The 20,020-nt window shown below is 39.7% G+C and overlaps 3 protein-coding genes across 6 annotated transcripts; all 3 read left to right on the top strand.

Annotated features, from left to right (window-relative positions):
• The first annotated feature begins 3,650 nt into the window (after positions 1-3,650).
• Positions 3,651-8,224, top strand: ptgdsa (prostaglandin D2 synthase a). 2 transcript variants are annotated; one of them, XM_080509600.1, is made up of 7 exons: positions 3,651-3,844; positions 4,875-5,014; positions 5,849-5,925; positions 6,423-6,533; positions 6,624-6,725; positions 7,795-7,844; positions 7,919-8,224. In XM_080509600.1, the coding sequence occupies exons 1-6, from the start codon at positions 3,749-3,751 to the stop codon at positions 7,842-7,844; spliced, it is 576 nt and encodes a 191-aa protein (XP_080365726.1). In that variant the 5' UTR covers positions 3,651-3,748; the 3' UTR covers positions 7,919-8,224. The 2 variants fall into 2 exon arrangements, with proteins under 2 accessions (XP_080365726.1, XP_080365725.1); XM_080509599.1 differs by having other exon boundaries at positions 7,950-8,223.
• Positions 8,225-8,758: 534 nt separating this feature from the next.
• LOC308139975 (protein AMBP-like) lies at positions 8,759-12,194 on the top strand. 3 transcript variants are annotated; one of them, XM_080509603.1, is made up of 7 exons: positions 8,769-9,816; positions 9,902-9,978; positions 10,075-10,194; positions 10,983-11,084; positions 11,187-11,218; positions 11,306-11,382; positions 11,810-12,194. In XM_080509603.1, exons 1-6 carry the CDS (start codon positions 9,674-9,676, stop codon positions 11,315-11,317), a joined length of 486 nt encoding a protein of 161 aa, XP_080365729.1. In that variant the 5' UTR covers positions 8,769-9,673; the 3' UTR covers positions 11,318-11,382; positions 11,810-12,194. The 3 variants fall into 3 exon arrangements, with proteins under 3 accessions (XP_080365727.1, XP_080365728.1, XP_080365729.1); XM_080509601.1 differs by having other exon boundaries at positions 8,759-9,816; positions 11,187-11,382; positions 11,810-11,851; XM_080509602.1 differs by lacking the exon at positions 11,187-11,218 and having other exon boundaries at positions 8,766-9,816.
• On the top strand, positions 12,193-18,458 carry LOC308139973 (protein AMBP-like). The gene is made up of 10 exons (XM_080509598.1): positions 12,193-12,392; positions 14,217-14,350; positions 15,259-15,335; positions 15,441-15,557; positions 15,632-15,733; positions 15,964-16,013; positions 16,827-16,914; positions 17,025-17,192; positions 17,956-18,129; positions 18,322-18,458. The coding sequence occupies exons 1-10, from the start codon at positions 12,273-12,275 to the stop codon at positions 18,345-18,347; spliced, it is 1,056 nt and encodes a 351-aa protein (XP_080365724.1). The 5' UTR covers positions 12,193-12,272; the 3' UTR covers positions 18,348-18,458.
• The last annotated feature ends 1,562 nt before the right edge of the window (positions 18,459-20,020 follow it).

Here is a 20,020-nt window from a genome sequence, read left to right as displayed (position 1 = left end):
AAACTGCTTGTCTGACTTAAATTGTTATTATTTTTTTGAAATAAAAAGCAGCCACTGTTAAGCTAAACACTGAAGTTTAGGTTGCCATTGTCGTGTTTTAAGAAACTTATGTTCTCCATAGCTAAATAGATTCAATATCATACATTTTACTCGAACTGCCGTTTTAGTATTTATTTTGGTAACAAACCAGAAGGTGAAGCTGTGTGCGCACCAGGTGATTCAGAGAGAAGCTAAGCTCTAATCTTACACAGTTTCCTCGTGAATCTCACCCCGTGATGGTGGTTTTCAGACGTGTTGCAGGATGATTGATATTAAAACACAAAACTTGTTTCAGCTGATGTCGGCATTAAAACCAAATGGCTGTATCACCCCAGTCTCTGCTGCAGTGTCAGTGCAGTGACCTGTTTGCTGGGCGTTGTCTCTGTGCTCTCCGAGGGAGCAGATTAGATTACCGAGCAGACTAAACATGCCAAAATCATGCGTGACCTTCGGTTGCTCCAACCACAATGTGAGGAAAGACAGGATGTCGTTTCATTTGTTCCCCAAGGGTGAAAATCGTCGACGACGGTGGATAATCACTGTTTGGAGAAAGAAGGCAGAAGGCACAAAGTGGGGCCGTCCACTTGCACAGTTCTCTGCGGCAAACACTTGATTGGAGGTAAACTAACAATGTTACATTGCATGCAACCATGGATCTCTGATGTGGCTCAGCTGTATAGACTTTCTGATCACCCTGTAACGTTACTTGCACTTCACCGAAGCAAAAAAATCCCTGGCGACAAATCTTCCACAATTCAAGTCCAAATTCCCACCTTTAACTTGCATCAACTTTACAAGGCCACCTTACAAAATATAAAGCACAAATAGTATATAACAAGAAGGCCGTTGCTCGGCTAATCCCCCGCCGGAGGGCTTTATATTTTCTTACAAAGCCAGCTCTAAGGCAGCACACTTGGTACACTAGAGGGTGTTCCTTGTCCTAGTAGATAATTATGTAGAATCTGAAAGGTCTTCTTCATAAGCTATGTCAAAATACGTCTCCAGAGCCCAAAAGGTGTTTTTATGCACTTAGTGACCCTGTGACCTGATATGCAAATTAGGTCATGGTCACCATGGTGCCCCTTCTCCCCAGGTGGAGTGTCCATGTGTGAAGTTTGGTGACTGTGGGCCCAGGAACTGCTGAGAAATGAGGAGAAATGTTTATATGAAAATACATGTATTGTGCAACCATGACGAGCAAACTTCAGACCCTACCAATCTTCAAGGTCAAGGTCAGGTCACTTGGTGTACTGGAGGTTATCCCTGGAGTGTGTATCATGTGTGTATAAAATTTCAGAGCCCTAGCTCAAAAACCTAGGCCTCCAGAGCCCAAAATGTGTTTTTAAGCACTCCGTGACCCTGTGACCTACTTAATATGCAAATTAGGTCAAGGTCACCATAGTATCCCTTCCCCCTCTGAGATGTATCCACATGTGAAGTTTGGTCACTGTGGGCCCAGGGGTTGCCGAGATATAGGTAGAAACGTTCGAACGGACGGACGGACGTACAGAGACTGTTTCAAGATCCCCCTTCGGGGCCTATCAGCCACGGCGGGGGATAATAAATGAGACGGTGCGTGCGTGCACACAGTCAGTAGAGCGCATCAGACCACTGAACGTCCGGCCACTTGGTGGGATCGTTCAGCCTCGTTCAGTTCATATGCTGGGAGTCTTTACAGACCTCAAGCTTTTCAAAATACTCATACGATATCGTGATTCATTTCCTCTGGGACAGATTTCCGAGAACTATACTGAAAACGAATGATTATTTATTTAAACCCCTCTATCTCCAATACACACCTACGCTTACAGAGTTTATCATGTGGTTTTGTTTTCACCAAGTGGCTCTTCGTCGACCGAAAATGACAATTATCTAATACTTTGATTAATGCTTGACTCAAGGATAGAAGTCTGATACGTTTAGCATGTTTTTCATGACTGAAGTAAAAGTAGTTTCAGAAATGTTTACTTAAAAGATTTCTGTTCTTAGAATATAAATAAATGCAACCTTGGAAAGATGACTGAATAATCTGAATCTGTGGTTTTGACAGAATTATTATCAATTTTCTAAATAATTTAATCTTTTCAGTAGAGTGATGACTCAATCACCTGTTGAATTAATAGGAAATCGGAATGAGTGAAACCACTAAGTTGAAAGGCCTGAAAAAATAAAGTGTGTTTTATGGGTTCATTTGCTTTCTTCGCTGTTGGCCTATATTCACTGTTTACACAGCCTGCAACATCAATTTCAGCCTAAACCACAATTTAGCAAGATCACACTGGTTAAACTGTTTATTATTGACCTTCAGCAGTCATTCGTTCAACCGTAGTAACTCATTCACGTTTTCATACTGTTAATTTACTGATATTTTGAGTACAAAGCAACTTGATGGAGCCAATTAAATTAAAACATCTCTGTGGTCGTAGTTGAACTTTGAATGAGAAAATGACCCATATTACACAAAATGAGATAAAGTGAAAGATTCCAAATTAAATTTTTGGAAACCCATCTTCCAGAAACTGTTGAGTAAGCTGCTCCTGTGGTGACATGACTGATAAATATTTCACAGGAGCTGTGCGAACTTACCTTTTCATAAGCTTATCTGACATTTCAAATGTCACTGAGCCAAATAATCTACAAAGGAGGTTTGAAGTTTGGTTTAAACTTTCAAGTTTCTACTTGCAGGTCTTGTTGGAGGACATTTAACTTCAAATCACACAATTTTCTTAATTCATGGCTTAGCAATTCAGTAAATGGCATTAATTTCTTAGGTTATAGATACCAGTCTTGCTCTACTGGGTATTTCTGTGTTACAGCATTGTTTAATTTCACCTTGAACATGAATTATTAGGTGTCTCTCAAAACACAGCAGTGTTTAACTGTAAAGCAGAATATTAGATTCATGTTATATTTATAATTCCAGAAGCCATGCTCATACCACACAAACCTCAATGTTAGTCACTGAATGTATTTATTTGATTAGTTTCTACTCGACTTCATCTAAACTCAGGTCTGAAAAAGCCTTTTAACATTTTAACATTCACAATTAAATCTGTTCCTCCACTTACTTCTTTGGTTATGTCTGCAAAGGCTGTTCTCTGAGCTCAGATGTTTACTGCAGCTGCCCTTTAACTTCTCTATTGCCCACCTAATACTTTAAACTGGATAAAAATGACTGTTTTCAAGTGTGAACCATTTAAAAAAAGAAAACTTTAAATTCATAAGAGCTTTAGGGAATGTAAGATAAAAAAAAGTGTCTGTTGTCGTTTGGAAGTTCCTTCATCATTTCAGACGTTAGTGGGATGTGGTTTTAGAAGAGGCTTGTTCCTCCTTCTGTGTCTTGCAGCGTGAGCCGAGGTCTTGTGAAATCTTTTGTGTCTTTCTTTGTGAGCGCGGCACGTGAATCTCAGCTGATGCCGATAAACCACATCATGACCTGCTGCTGCACCTATGAAGGAGAGGTCTAAGAGAGGAGAAGTTGTTTTGAAGCCACAGGGCTCCAACACTTGGCCACTGTTCCCAGATCCTCGGTGATGATTGGCTGGCAACCAGGTGGGTGGATCAGCAGAAAAAGCAAACACTGCCACAGGCTCTGCCACTCAGCGCCTGTCTGCTCACTGCTTAACTTCATTTTAGGCTCAGGTCAAACTCCCCGTTTCAACCGCTCAGCGCGCTGTCTCCCACCAATTTGATTCTTCTCGACGCAGATATGAGGACCTACGTGGTCGCCGTTGCCATGGCGATGCTATGCGGGATGATGGTTCACGCAGATGTGAAGCCGCAGAAGGATTTCAACCTGCAGAGGGTAAGGTGGACAACCACTGGGTTGAGTGTCACGGTGTGTGATAGTCATGAAATCAGTTTGATTTTCAAACAAAAACAAATGTCACTTTACCACTTTTCTCGTGTTATTTATTTATTTATTGGTGTCGTCTTTGATGGGACACAGTGTGCTGCGGTGTGTGCTTAGTCAGAGTTGAGAAACTTCCAAAACAAACAGTCATTTCAATTATCTGAAGTCAAGTCGACGCCCATTGTCCTGGAAGAGAATCTCAGCTTACAAGTGTTGTTGTGGACTTGAAAAGAAGGGTTTTATTTGCTTGCTTTGACTTATTTGAGGCAACTGCATGAGATCGACCCACATTTATCAAAAGGTCACTTTCTTGGCAGTCTGATGTGAGTTGGAAAAAAAAAAAAAAAAAAAAAAGGCTGTGTTTTGAATGTCTGCCCTTAATCTGCAAAGGCTTAAGGCAGCTCCCCAAAAATGGGCCAGCAGGTAAAATCTGTTTGCATTTTAGAGAAATCAGCTCAGATATTCTGTTTATGCAACAAGGATGGAAATCAACCTTCAGAAATCAACCTTAACAATCTTTGTTTTTAGAAAAACAACTATTTACACGGATGAGGGAATGCAGTGGTTGGCAGCAGTGTTAAAAACCGATAAGTCGCTGCTTTTTCAAAGGTCGATGTGTCCTTCACTGCGATAAACATGAGCACCGTAGGTTATTTTAAATTTATCCCACAAACATGATTTTTCTTCCTTAAATACATGCTAAATACGGTGTCTGTTCTTTATTTAGTTCTGCAAATACACCTCCTAGTTGTAATAAATACTAAACCTTTTTTATTTTCAGCCTTTATATATAGTGTATGGCTGTTCTTTGTTTTTGTTTAACCTGAACTTGTAAGTATTGCTAGAAATCATGAAGTAATGTTCTTGAAATACACACCAAATGATAGATTTCTAAAGCATCAAAACTATTATGAATTTCACCTTTTTTTGGGGGGGTGAATTCTCCCCAAAGAAGAGCTGAAACAGTTGTTTGTGTGTTTAGTTTACAGGTAGATGGTACCGCGTGGGCCTCGCCTACGACTCTCCAAGCTTTGCTCCCTTCAGAGACAAGATCAAGGCCTCCATGGGCTTCATCGCAGCGCTGCCAAACGGCAACGTTAACCTGACCATGTGGGACGCCACGTGAGTCTGGGCACAAGGGTGATCAGTGAAAATACAGGGGCTTTTATCTCCTTGGTTTTTATTGACAATGTGTCTTATTGACGGATGTTCCTTGCAGTTGTTTTTGTTTCCTGGGCCAATGATGTAAAACATTTCTTGAATGGAAAATTTCCTCCTTTGTCTTCATCAGTCTCAACATGTCATCACAGTAGTTTTATTATCATTCCGTAGCCTATCCTTCTCTCCCTTTCTAGTGAGGTTTTCGTCTTTTCATCCAATCAAAGTGAAATCTAAATAGATGAAGGCAGGTAAATGTATACAAACCTTTTAAATGACAAATGAGCAAGGAAATATGGTTTTTAACTTGCTGACATGTTTCAACTGCTTCTGCAGTCTTCCTCAGAGTGTCGTCTGATGTGTGATGACGTGTTGTTTTATCTATATTCATGTATTTATATATAAAACGATGACAGATCATCACACATGATGAGGAAGACTGCAGAAGCAGTTGAAACTTGTCAGCAAGTTAAACACCATATTTCCTGACTCATTCGTTGCTTAAAAGTTAATACTGTCACAAAGTAAGACATGATGAAATGAAAATAATTCATCTAAATGTTCTGTTAGGCAGTTGGTGATGAATTTGAAATGAGCAGCTTCCTTGAATGTCCAATTTTCAGTTTCGGTCTTCCCATCTCCATTTCCATATCGGGGCACTTTTACAAGAACAATAAAAGGGGGTGGGGGGTCGGTGCAGTTTAATTAAACAGACGTCTAAATATGTGTGTCAATCACAGAAGAGAGGGAAAGCGACAAATTTAAAATAACTGATGTATTTTTCTCTGTGTGCCTCAGTCCTGCAGGTTGTGTGGTTAAAACATACTACTATGAGAAGACTCCTGTGGCTGGACAGTTCACATACTTCAGCACACGTAAGTCTTTTATAGTTTGAGCCTGAAAAAAGACAGAAGAGGATGCTGTCCAACTACGTCTGAGACATTATATAAAATGTTAGTGGAACGTTATGAGCAAACACTTCCAGAGAAAACAAAAACAGTATCCACATGAACCAGTTGAACAAGTTCCAGAAATACAGTTAGAGATGATAGCATGATACCTTTCCCGTGTTGCTCCTTTTACACAATACAAATGTTTTATACATTTGCTTTGTAATTAACTTTGAAATGTTATTCTTTGATCACTGCTGTTGACTTGCACTGTACAACTTGGGGGTTTTCTTTTTACATTGTGTTAAATATAGAAAGATAATCTGTTATTGCTGCTATTGTTAGATATTCTTTATATTTGTAATATGACTTTCAGAATGAATCTTCATACTGTGTGTGCATTTATTTTTGGGTGAATTTCCACATCGCACTACGTTAAATATTGTGTTATTGTTGTTGTTGTTTTTTCATGATCCTTGCAGGCCACAACATGGTAAAGGACATCACTGTGGTGGACACAAACTACACTGACTACGCTGTGGTCCTCAAACACAAGGTCTTTCACAGAGAGTACACACAGGTGGCTCTTTACGGTGCGACACACACATACACACACGATCCAAACACATTTCCGCTGCACTTCAGAGTCACTGAGGTTCATTACCGCTCCGTCATGTTTGCAGGTCGCACTCAGCGAGTCCGCAACGACGTGATCCAGAGGTTCAAAGCCTTTGCTCTTTCTCGCGGTTTCCCCAGAGAGTCTATTCTGACTCCGCCTTCAGCAGGTGGGAGCACACTGATGCAAATACACCGATCAGCCATAACAATATAACAAAACCTCCCTGGACTATATAAGACCTCTGAAGGCGAGCTGTGATAACTACCACCAGGATGGTAGCGCTGTAGTAAATCCTTTAAACCCTGGACACTGAGCGGTGGGGCCTTCAAGGCTCCACCTGCCTCTATTGAGCCTCTGCTCTCACTGGTTCACCACTTTTCCTTCCTTGGTCAATGCTTGATACTGATCTCTGCAGACTGGGAATGCCTCTCAGCAGCTGTAGTTTTGGAGATGCTCTGACCCAGTGGTCCAGCCATCACCAAAAACAAACCCCAAATTAATAATCTTTCTCATTCTAAATCACATTAGATTGGTACTTTAGTTTTGTTGCATGAATCCTGCACAAACTCCCAGTGAAATATAGATCAAAATGCATCTTGAGGGTGCACACATGTTGCAAACTGCCTGCTTGAGATCTGCCAGATAAAATGACACAGCTGCTGTATACACAGATATACAAATGTTTGTCGTTGCATGACAATTATGTAAAACAACTGAGTATCTTTGATTCTCTGACAATCCTATTGTCAGAAATGAAGTTCAGAAAAGGAGTGCAGAACTGGGGGATTAAGATTTCAATAGAAGAAGACCAGGTTAATATGCTGAAGTCTCATCTCCATATTCTCACACTTTTCTTCTTTGTGCAAAACTGAACTGAGAATGGTTTGAAACATTCAAAACAATTTTTTTATGAAAACCATAGTGGTTCAAATCTTCTGAAAATATTAAAATTGCACCAGTTTGAGGGGCCCTTTGACTCACACCCGGTTGTTTCCCGATGGTTTGGTATCACTTTAACAAATCCCATTCAAAATATGTTGGACATTTAAGTCATCAGCATTGTGGACAAAATATTCGGTTGCTGCCTGATCTATACTAACCACCCCAGGAACCGTAGTGTCATTCAGTTCAGCTGGGTCATAATGTTTGGCTGATCAGTGTATACAGTTCTATACACACAGGCACCGATATTGAGAGGAAATAAGACTCCTGACTTTTTTGTTTTCGACCAACAGATAATTGTCCAGCAGCAGCAGCAGCAGCAACATCAGCAGCTTCTGGTTAGGTGAGATCATTTCTGTCCCTGTGTTTTTGAATGGGGACACTCGTATTTTGACTTGATTTGACTTCTGCGCATAGACTCTTTGGTTGTCCTCATTTTTGGTTCCAGGTCCTCGCGTGATGTGTGTGAGAAGAAGGCGGCAGCGTCGACCTGATTCTTCCCTCCGCACCTCTATGGGGAAATACAAGTGTCGCAAATATTGATGATGGAATTTATAGATCAGTTTCATAGTGTTTCACTTTATGGTCGTAGCGCCACTCTACATAAATTTGATGCTTTAACTATATTCATGATATTTCACCAGTGCTTTTAGGTCAACTGTGGTGCTACAGTGTTATAAACCACCGCTTACACCTGGACATGCTGTTTCACAGTGTTTACAATTAAATAAACATTTAGACAGGATGCTGGTGTGTGTGTGTGTGTATGTTTTGACAACTGACTTGTATTCATAAATCATTATTTGCACTTTAAAAAAAAAATAACATATGAGCATTAATACACTATTTACAGGACCTAACTATCCCTGGAGAGCTGACAGAAGTTGCTTCATGTTCAGCCTGTCGTGACGAGTGAGTAGATGTACAGTATAAAGGCCTACACTAATGGTGCATTCGATGACTTTGGGGATTTTCAGACGCCTGATCGGGAAATGCACATCTCAATACCATAAACTCTGAACTTCCTATCTTTAATCTCTGTATCTGTATCCACATTCCTAGCTTTGGTGGCCTTTCACTTTGCAGAATAACTCCCAAAACCTTGACATAAAGCAATGCAGCCTTTCCCCCAATGATCATCAGCTTGTAATTGCAAACATGTATTGATTTGCTTTTTGGCTTCAAATTCTGAAGTCCAGTGATTCATCAAACAAACAAACGCACACTGGTTTGTAGAGGCATGTGAGGGCAGATAAAGAGACAGAACTTTGCTCCTTCAGCCTTGTATTTCCTTGTAAAGTGGCAGGATTTCGCAAAAGTCACACAAGGAGAGTGTTGGTTTGACCAAGAAAGGGTCTCAGGGAGCAGTTTTCTCTCTTGGGTGGGCAGAGGAGGCTCACAGGATGCAGAGAGTGGGGTGTCTACTGTATCTTGTGTCTGTGCTGTTCCTCTGGTCACCATGGAGACCCCAGGTCACCAGTGTGTTTCCAGAAAATGTCAACTTTACACAGGAAAACTTTGCTTTGGACCAGGTGAGTATAACTGATGCAAATGTAAAGGTTTTACTTATACAGGTTCCTGCTCTATTTCTAGCCTTCTCCCTCATAGTCTTCTTAATGTCTGTTTCTATAGTTCTTGCTTTTTCAACCAGTTCAAAGCCATGTTGAGTTTTGCAGAGCCAGCTCAGTAAATATAGAATGATTTAAATAACCTCAATAAAATCAATTGATAGTAACATCTTCTGCTAAAGCTTATTTTTATTATTTCTTCAGTTTTAAAGGATCGTTTAACTGAATTTGAGACATGAGAGCTATTGTCACTATTTTGTACCTCTGTTGTTTTTCTTTCTGTGCTTCAGCTTCCTTTAAGAGTGAGGGGTAACACCAAAATGATCAAATTTGGAGGCAAGCTTTTTCAAACTTAAAAAGACAAAAAAAACCCACATAGAACAAAAGGTTAGGGCACACACACATTAAACCAAGCCAAATGATCATATTCGTCCTCCCCGAGAGTCTTTTGTTGTGGAAATAGTCACTAATTCTAACATTTCTTTGAAAATTTAATAAAAGGTATGTTGTTTTCCATTCTCTCAGTTTGTCAATTTTCAATCGACTTGCAGACGTTTAGTTGTACTGGTCCATTAGATAGGTGTTTGCGTGTTTCCTTCAGTTTATGGGGAAGTGGTACGAGGTGGCAGTGGCTTCGACCTGCCCTCACTACGAGCAGCGAAAGAGGGGGAACCCTGTCACTGTGGCACTGCAGCTGACTCATAAGACCTCTGAGAGCAACTTCACAATGGCAGCCTCCACTATCAGGTGTGGATCACTAACACTCCGCAGGACGTCCACTTTACAGCGCGTTGCGCTCAGTCTGACCTTTGCTGTGTCTGCCTGCCTCTAGGAACAGTTCCTGTACGGAAACATCCGCAATTCACAGCCTGACCGACACTCCAGGACGTTTCTTCCACCATGTTGCAAGTATGCGTTTCTTTTTCTGCATTCAAGTCCAACATTTCAACTTCTGACATGTTTCATATTATAAAGATAACACTAAATTAATAATCCTCATTGCAGGGTTTGGAGCAGACGTAGACTCCATTGTGGTTCATACCAACTATAATGAACACGCAATGATGCTTCTACTGAGCACAGAGAAACCTTCAGGGATAAAAACCATCACAATCAAACTTTACAGTGAGTAACCAGATGTCAATTATAATAATCTATTTTACCTTTACTATGCCCGAGTTTGAAGGTAAACAATAAGTTTTTGTTCAATACATTCAAAAATAACCTAAAAATAATCATCAAAATCCAATAATATAAGCTATGAGTTCAGAATTGCTACGTATTTTGCTCCAACTTGCCCAGAATAATAATTATACCACTTTCTCTGGTCCCAGGGTAGGCAATGAATTAACCAGTACTACTGTTGAGCAATAAGTTGATATTATAATGTTACTGTTATAGAAAGCAGTTTGTCTCATGAGTTTGATGAACTACTAATCCTGTTCTGCATCACTGACGTGTCTCAGCGTCTCTCACTTGGCTACATTGATCCAAATAGGAATCCTTCAGCTCACAGCTTCATCTCTGAGTCCAGTCTACATTTCTGCAAGATTCTACTTTTGTGTGTTTTTTCTTTTCACTAAATGCACACAAGTTTGCTACCGACATAGTGAATGTAGTTAAAAGTGCCAAAGAGCACAATTCATGTGGACACCTTCAAAACTGATGTAAATAAGTCTTGTTGCACAATGTAAACTAAAGAGCATTATTCATATCTACAGTTCTTCTTATCTCTACCTTGTACCAGCTTGTCAAATAAAAGAGGAAGAGGTATCATGTGCAACACTGGTGGGCGCGTTGGTAGCAGTGAGTGATGAAGCTCTTGGGAAATAAAAACTGCCAAAACATTCAGGCACTCTGGACTTTTCATTGACTTTTTCCCAGTATTTAACAAATCAGTTTTTCTTTGTTAGGTCGATCTGTGGATGTGAATCCTACTGTTTTTGAGGACTTCAAAACACTGGTTAGACGACATGGAATGAGTGAAGACGCACTCATTGTAAATCATTATGAAGGTAAAGAGACACTTAAAAAAATGCAATTATTGTTTCACACAAATGTGATCACACATGCTTGGCGAGAGAAAGCTGTCATCCACCCTCTCTGTTTGATCCCAGGTGAGTGTGTTGCTGGTGAGCAGGTGACTGAGGTAAACGCTCCACAAGAGCTGAGAACACAGATCGGTAGCTATATTCAGAGCGATCTGTCATCTAAAGCATGTGTTCTTATCGTTCAGGTTTTTCCCTGAAAAAAAGTGAAAATGAAATATGGATTCACCTGTGATTGAAGCAGAGCACAGTGCTACCTGAACAGGTGAGAAGACTCACTCATTCTTTAATTCAATGATGCCGAACAGGAATTAGTGTTCGGCTACTTTTGTTGTTACATCCTGTTGATGGTTGTAAGTTATTGTTTACAAAAATTCATGAATGGTTGCATATTTATAATTGTATTATTCTCCACATTTTTTTATTTATATCTCCTCCTTTACTGGAATTCAGTATGTATATTGTATATATATTGCATAGATGTAGATATATACTGTACATGGTGGCACCAGTTTTCTGTCATTTGAGCCTATTATAAAAATCTTATGAACTGCAAATATCATTTAAAATCTTTGCTCCGCTTATCACAAATGTTTTCTGAATGAATACTGAACAAATAAAATACATGGTCGATTTCTGTTGGGTTTTCTTTTAGGATTTTGTATTCATACTTGCACTTTTTACTCTTACAGGGTGAAATATAAAGTGGAAAAAGTGAAGAGGACAATTGTCACACTCAGCAGAAAATGGCATCATCACAAAAGTGTGAACAACTTTTTTTGTCAAGCAATAAAACTCAATTTTATCCGACTTTCTTTGGATACAGTCAAAGTTTGTTAAATGACTGTTTGTGAAGCTCAAATCAAGTGAAAATGTCATTTGTTGGTGAGTCATTATATGATCAAAACGTCTATTGATTTGTTGATATTCTGCTGCTCTGAAGTCCAACGTTTAAGTGGCCAGCTGCCTGAGCCGGTCGAGATACACAGAGAAGTGCAGAGAGGCAGAACTTTGTTCCTTTGCTTGTTTGTTTTTTTTACTGGAGTGTGGGAGTGAGTACATGGAGGGTTCAACGCCCTGTCCCCGTTTCAAGAGTGGAGAGAGCAGAGGTAAATCGGTGTTTGGCAGAGACAAGTGGAAAGACGGGCTGACAGGATGCAGAAAGCAGCGATTCTGGTTCCCCTGCTGGTTCTGGGATGGACCTGGACCTCCCAGGGGCTCCCAGTACTTCCAGACCCTCTTTACCCGACACAGGAGAACTTTGATTTGAACCGGGTGAGTCATTTCCAGTCACTTTATTGTAACGTCGACATGAAACATTTTAAGACTGGAAAAAGTCACTTTAAGGTACATTGTAAAAGTCAGTTACCTGTTGGTTAAGTACACATAAGTTAAATACATAACCTCTGTTTACATGGTTTTATTATTTAATCCTGAAAATTTGCTGACAAATTACCTTTACAAATCATTTCTTGTAATACTTGTAATAACAGTGGGTTCTTGACTAAAACTCTTCTCCTGTGTATAAATCAGTCTGATGTATTGAACTTCAAACAAAAAATGTTCAATGCAAGTTTCCTCACATGTTCAAAATGGGTTGCAATGAGCACTTTGAAACATTTAACTTTATTATGAATTCTGCAATCATCATAACTTTATACGTGCATCTGTTTCAAAGACATGGCGTTGGAAAACAACTTAAGTAAATGTGTCCACAATAGCATAAGCAATAAAATCAAAACCATAACACCAAACGGCAAACAAAAACCATCGGTATTAAAATAGTCTTTACAATATTTTCCAATTTCTTTGAACAAAGAGATGACTCATCATTTTCAAAGCCTCAGCTATGGATTGTTCCACACTATTTGTTGTCTTCTCATTGTTTTTGTTGGTGCAGTTATGTATCTGCAAAGCCATTGAAAGTGTTCCTTTGTATGACTTTCCAGGAGAATACACCTATATGTAGATGACACACTGTTATTAACCCAGTGGTTCTCAATTATTTTCTGTCACGCCCCCCCTAGAGGACAGAATTTTTTTTCAGGCCCCCCCCCCCCCCGAATTGTACTACCATTCAGAACTTGATAATATTTATTTATTTATCTGTATAAACCACTGTATCAGTTGCTGGCACCAGCATTCTGCATACAATCGCCTGATTATCAAAATAAATCTGCTATGGTGTGAGGTTTTTTGCACCTTGCGATGTGGTGGGCAACTTTGTAAGAGGCTAACAGTGCTTTTTTGTTTACTGATGCCGCGCTGACAAAATGACCGGCTTGTTGGCGATACTCATGGAGTTTACCATGAAAAAACTCCAGTGGCTTACTGACATAACGGGTGTATGGTCTCCAGGTGTATGGTGCATGGTCTCCAGGTGCCGTCTTCATTTATTTGGTTTCATGTTGTCCGCTGCCAGAGTTTTTAGGCATAAAACACAAACGGGTGTTTCCTCGTTTCCGACCGTGTTCACGGTAAACCCAAGGGCTATGTAGGCATCGTCATATCTCCTGCTCTTACTAGGTTTATACCGGTTACTGTCACATGTTTTCTTTTCCTCTGACGCCTCATCCTTTTTTCTTTTCACTCCTGTCAGAAACTTCTCCACCTCTCCTCCTCCTCCTCCGCCAGCTCTGTGCACCGTGTTCATGTGTAGTACTTCTTCTTCTCTACTGGGTTGAACAGGCAGCCTGTTGATTAGTTTGAGCACTGCTGCCACCTAGTGGCTGGAGGCCCTTTTCTTATTGTTCAAGCATGAATAAAGACACTGAAAGTCGCGCCCGCCTCGCGCCCCCCCTGACACCCCACCACGCCCCCCCAGGGGGGCGCGCCCCACCATTTGAGAAGCACTGTATTAACCCATGTTTGGCCTGAAACTTCATTTGGAACTTCCTATACATATAACCCTTGCGCAGCATGTTTGAACGATATCTTTCAAATGAATGCTAATTTGTTGATTTAAATCTGCTTCAGTTAAATTCAACTCAATTAAATACACATTATATATTCTAACGAGCCACTTGAGTAAAAAAAACGTTATTGAGTGTATAACATTTCTGTCTGTGCAGTCTCACAACTGGTATATTTTCTATGCAGTTTATGGGAACGTGGCATGATATTGCTGTGGCTACCTCCTGTCCCCACATGCGCCGGCAGGCGGCCATCGGCAAGAAGGTGCTGCAGAAAAGTACAGATGAGGGCAAAATCAAGATGACTAACACTGTGCTCAGGTTTGTGTGAAAGTGCTCAAAAATGGTCAAATCATAGAGTTTGTCAGTAAGTGTCCTTATCGTATAACTTCTGACATTTTGAGATATAATGAAGCAAATCAGAGTACATTTATTCCCAGAGCCTTCACTGTAGTGGTATTTTCAAAGGTGCTGCTGCTGTATCTTTGGCACTGTGTATTTATCATGCTGCAAGAGTCTAATTTTAATTCATATGGTTGCGTTTTTTTAATGTTTAGTGTTTAACAACAATAGATTGAACTAGTAGTTTAAAAGTGAATGAAAATATACTTTAAAAACACGCATTTGACAAAAGATGTGTATTCATCCTTGAGTTTTCTTGACCCAACACACTCTGCACCTTGACGTATAGAAGAAACGGCACATTTAGAATTCATTACATACACTTGTACTATCTAATGATCCAGTCTGCACTACCATAAATGCGGGATTTGCTAAGTTAATATTCTTTGATTTATCTTTAAATGATCACATTTAAATGTAACTATATTTTTTATTGTTGAGCATCATATTAAGAGATGTTTTTACAATTTTGGCCATTTAATGTATTCAATACGCACCACCTTAACACTACTCAACACTAATTTCAAAAGTAAATGTATTTTTAAACTGTAACTTCATCATTTCATTACGATTACAGTATTGTCAATCCATTGTCCAACTTGTCCAAATTGCAGCGGGGTTGGCGCAACAAGGTGCCAGTCTATCACTGAGTAAAACATTAGGAAACAGTCACACAGACTCGCACATCAATACACCAATGTGAAATGTGGAAAGAAATCAGATCCAGAGAAAAACCAAACAAAGTCCCACAATTTCAGAATAGAGTTGTAGCTTGGGCATAGGGGCATGTGAATCTGTTTTCATACAGTTAATGTGTGTCCATGCAGAAATGGAACATGTATGGAGATATCTGGAGACTATGACCTGACTACCATACCAGGACGGATCTTTTACCATAACGCAAGTGAGTCTTATTCGTCTGTTCATTCCATTAACATTTCAGCAATACAGATGCTTAGCTAATTGGATATCACAAGTTCTGATTGTTTCTGTACTGACCCTCCTGCAGAGTGGCAGGCAGATGTGGATGCCTACGTGGTTCACACCAACTACAATGAGTACGCCATAGTGATACTCAACAAACAGAAATCATCGGGCCAAAAGAGCTCCTCAGTTGTGCTGTACAGTAAGTCAACACAAGCTTTCCTCTGTCTTTAAAGTTCCACCTTGTATCTGCTTAATCTCTCTGGTCTGTTTCAGGTCGAACTAAATCTGTGAGAGACACCATTCTGGATGATTTTAAAACATTGGTCAAGCAGCAGGGAATGAGCGAGGCCTCAATTGTCATCAAACAGAACAAAGGTATTTTAAGTACACAACAGTCCTTTAAACATGCAGCAGTTGTTAGCCTAATAGAAATTGATCGTAATACTGCTCAGGGATTGGTCGAAATCTTTGCATCTTTTTCACTATTTTTGCAAAAAGACAGAAAACACAAATAAGACAACAATATACTTTAAAACGGTAAACATACACAGGCTGTCCAGAGGTGTGGATAAATGACTGATGTGTTTGTTTTGACCTCCGCACAGGTGATTGTGTTCCCGGTGAGCAGGTGGCACAGCCAGCAACTCAGCCTCAGGTACTAGGAATATACATCCATCCATCTTCTACAGTGTTTTATCATTAAACCTGAACCATCTTGGTCATTATATATTTTCAACCAGTTAAATGTGCTTTATGATTGGGGGGGGGGGGGGGGGGGGGGGAGGGGGGGGGTTGAGCTATTAGAAAATATAACACTTATCTTATTAATTTTGTTTTGTTTATCTTTGTATGTTTCCTCCATTAGCCATTTTATCATTTTATTCCTCACTTCATTATATATTTTTGATATCTTTATTTTTGTTAGATTTTATTGCTTTTATCACTTGAACATTTTGTCGAATGATTGATTTCTTCATTTTTGATTCTTCCTTTTACATTTAAAAAAATCTTATCTTAGTAATGTATGTACTGTCTTCTTATCTTCTCCTGTCTTATTATCATCTTGACTATCATCCGTTAAGCTTGTCCCTCAATTTAGATGCAGTTGCTTTGACAATTGCAAATTTTTTTCGCAAATAACATAAAACCCCAAAATATCAAGAAATACTAATAGGTTTTCATCCGAAGACTGAGGAAAGATCAATAGTATTATCATAATTGTACTACACAGCCATAGATTGAGAAAGCAACCTGTTTGCTTGTATTCTTTTATTATATAAGTAAATACTGCTGAAATACATCATATTTTAAATGAATTATAAATCTTGAAAATGCAACTTCATGTATTGAGCTGCTCAGAAAGAAATAACCAGCGTTTCAGTAAATCATTAGAAGAGACTTTGACTATTAAAAAAGCAACAATTTAAATGTTCTGGAAGAAAGATTTGACAGTGTGTGTCGGTTCTAGCGGGTGAGAAGAGCTCTGGTGGTGCCTTCTTTGGCCCCTCCGGATGAGGAGGGTTCCGGTTTAGAATTTCCTCTGTTTAATGGATCAGGTAAGAAATCACCCCAATCATGGCATGGATGAAATAGATGTACATACCGATGTATTGATTAAAACATAATTTCAACTAATCTAAGCCCTCACTCTTTTTCTCCCCGACAGTGGCATGTAAAGCGGCACCAGACACAGGACCCTGTTTTGGGCTGCTGAACCATTACCACTACAACTCGACCTCGATGAGCTGCGAACTCTTCAAGTACGGAGGGTGTTTGGGAAATCAGAACAACTTCGAAACTGAGAGGGAATGTCTGCAAAGATGTCGCACTGAGGGTGAGGAGCTCAATACGAAGCATCAGCAAACGAGATGTTGTGCAGTGGTCACAACATCTGGCAGAGTTAAGAGACACATGAAACTCAGAGATGGAACGAGTTGAATCGCAGGGTTAATTTTTTAACCAATGGAAGTACAGTTTGCAGAACTACAATTCGGACTATCCAAGACATGGTCAGTAATTTAAACAGACAGGGGGGACCAACTGACAGGGCTGAGGACATGTGTACACACTGGGAGTTAATGAGGCACAGCTGACGGCACTCTGGGGTCAAGCAGCACATAGGAGGAGCCAAGAATCATAGACACCTCGCAATGAAGAGGAGCATTACTGTTAAATAGCACAGGCAGCCATGAAATGAAACTAAAATGTATATACAAATTAAAAAATAAACACAACAAATACTGACCTTTAAACTACAAAGTTTACTATTGTGTGCTCTGGAAATGTAAAGGCATGACGGCTGATTCATTCGCTGAAGTTACATCAGTTAGTTGGAGGAATACGCTCTATATTTAGGATGTTACGTCTCATTATGGTTTACGTTGTCACTACAAGGCAGCAGTGGACATAATTGGCATGCAGACAACAACAGACATGTCTTCCACTAGGGTTCATCAAAAGGCTTTGAATTCATTTATGGTAACTGTCTTATTAATTTAACAATGGCAATATACATTGCGCACGACGTAGGCATAATTGCTTTTCTTCTTCCTGTGATTCGTAATGCTGAGGTGTGGGTTTGCGTTTCATCTCCCCAGCTGTGTGCCGTCTGCCTATGGCAGCACAGCCCTGCACAGGGCAGCCAGCCATCTGGGCCTTTGACTCCAGCGTCGGTCTGTGTGTTCCCTACAAACAAGGCTTCTGTCAGGCCAATGGCAACAAGTTCTACAGCAAAGCAGAGTGTGAGGAGTACTGCGGGGTGATGAAAGACGGTAAGGGGGTGAACACAGCCGCAGCATTAGCTGAATACTAACTTAAGTACAATCAGCCTTCAAAGAGTCACAATAAATACATTATCATGTACTGACACTAACTTACCTGATAACTTGTAACTGGTCTATCATATTTAACTCAATTGCTTGATCACATGCAATAAAAACATTTAATGTGTTTACTCTTCACAGAGGAGGAGCTGCTGAAGGCAAACTGAAGCACCCCCAAACCATTATCTCATCACCAGACACACAACATAAGTCTGGATGTTTGAAGGGTGGGCAACAAGGAAATGCAACATCTCAGCAGTAACATCACATCACATCAGCTCATCAATAAAAAAACAATACTTAGATTTGTTGTTTCTTGTGATTTCCATAAATCTGTTGAAATTAGGTGACATTATTCACTCAGAAGGGACAATTCCGGTCATGTGTTTATAGCGCCTTCACACAACATAAATAGGATGATAAAAATATAAAATCTAAATAATTGGAATATATGATCTGATCATGTTTTTAATTATTTAACAAGTAGGAGGAAAACAACATCTTTAGATAATCAGTAAAAACTTTGCTTTGATCGGTATTTTAGAATAAATATGATAATGTTCAAATTGCTGCCTTCTCTCTTTTGATTTCTGTGGAACATTTATGGGATTTTCTTTTTCCTTTCATGGCTGTCCAACAGAGTCTGTATTTGTAGGTAATTAATCAGACATATCTCAATTTCACATCTGATCTTGAAACTCGTCTTTTCAGAAGCAGGAGCAGCTGCAGATAAGAAATATATTGCTGGCATTTTCTTTTCACGGAAGCAAACGACTTAAGGTACATTGAGGAACTCGACCATAAAGTTTAATCCACTAGAGGGCAGCAAAACACTGGTATTGCAATATAGTGCGTCTCCCTGCTTGGTTTTAATGTTTTATTATGTAACTGTTTTGCACAGTGACACATTGTGCTTTAATTATACATCACAACACAATCTATTCTCCTTTGAAGGCCTGTACTGTGAGTTTATGCAAATGGGAAACATAGAATTTGAACTTGTAGGAGCTTTTCAAGACTAAACAAGGTTAAGTGCTCGAACGCCATATCTCCTCTCTCGTTGGAATTTCAAAAAGTGTTTTGACTTATCATGAATACTTAAGTGGTACGTATATTGTTGTAGTTGTTATTACTCTCACATCATTGTAAAGCAGTGTCTGTTTCAAGTCCAGTTGGGGCCTTTGAAGTGGAAAACAGAAGAGACCCTGTTGTGTGGGGTTTCACTGCTTCATCCCACAGTCCAAATAAAGCATTTGGGCCTAACTATGGATTTCAAATAGCTTGTGTGTGTGTGTGTGTGCGTGCGTACATGCCTGGATGCATGGATGTAAAACAGATCAATATCAGGGCAATAAGGGAGGTATCTAATGTTGTCACTATCCAACTAACAAACCCACCTTTAGTCATAAAGCACCTTTCATATCATAAAAATTCAGCACCGAAATGCTTTAGATGTTAAAAATAGAGCTCTTTCAATCTTCCAATAGACCACCCCTCAATCCTGCCCCATCCCTCTATCCCTATGTAATAAAAAGAATAATAATAACAAAAACAATAAGGTCGATCTAGTTTCAAATGCCCAACCATTGGAAAAGACAGAGGGAGTCACTCGTAAAGTTTCACTCACCAAGCAATAACCCTAATCCTGATCTAACCACCAATACAAAATGTCTTTAGTTATGTATAGTTATGTTGGATCAATTTATGTCCTGGTGCCAGCCAACTGCTTACAATCTCAATGATGAGAGGGACAGTGTTTACATTCCTTGGTTAAAAATTAAGATTTGGCTTCAGATTGGTCTTTCCAGAAGAAATATGTCAAAAACAGCTGTCGCCTTGC

This window comes from Blennius ocellaris (assembly GCF_963422515.1).
Source record: "Blennius ocellaris genome assembly, chromosome: 15".
Lineage (NCBI taxonomy): Eukaryota > Metazoa > Chordata > Actinopteri > Blenniiformes > Blenniidae > Blennius > Blennius ocellaris.
Note: the sequence above shows the minus strand (reverse complement) of the source record. Positions and strands in the feature narration are given on the sequence as shown.

Coding starts and splice junctions, on each gene's coding strand:
- LOC308139975 (XM_080509601.1), top strand. CDS start 9,674: ATGGGGAAGTGGTACGAGGTGGCAGTGGCTTCGACCTGCCCTCACTAC. Junction 9,979..10,074: donor TTTCTTCCACCATGTTGCAA/GTATGCGTTTCT, acceptor TCCTCATTGCAG/GGTTTGGAGCAGACGTAGAC. Junction 11,085..11,186: donor CATTGTAAATCATTATGAAG/GTAAAGAGACAC, acceptor GTTTGATCCCAG/GTGAGTGTGTTGCTGGTGAG.
- LOC308139973 (XM_080509598.1), top strand. CDS start 12,273: ATGCAGAAAGCAGCGATTCTGGTTCCCCTGCTGGTTCTGGGATGGACC. Junction 14,351..15,258: donor ATGACTAACACTGTGCTCAG/GTTTGTGTGAAA, acceptor GTGTCCATGCAG/AAATGGAACATGTATGGAGA. Junction 15,336..15,440: donor GATCTTTTACCATAACGCAA/GTGAGTCTTATT, acceptor ACCCTCCTGCAG/AGTGGCAGGCAGATGTGGAT.
- ptgdsa (XM_080509600.1), top strand. CDS start 3,749: ATGAGGACCTACGTGGTCGCCGTTGCCATGGCGATGCTATGCGGGATG. Junction 5,926..6,422: donor GTTCACATACTTCAGCACAC/GTAAGTCTTTTA, acceptor TGATCCTTGCAG/GCCACAACATGGTAAAGGAC. Junction 6,534..6,623: donor CACACAGGTGGCTCTTTACG/GTGCGACACACA, acceptor TCATGTTTGCAG/GTCGCACTCAGCGAGTCCGC.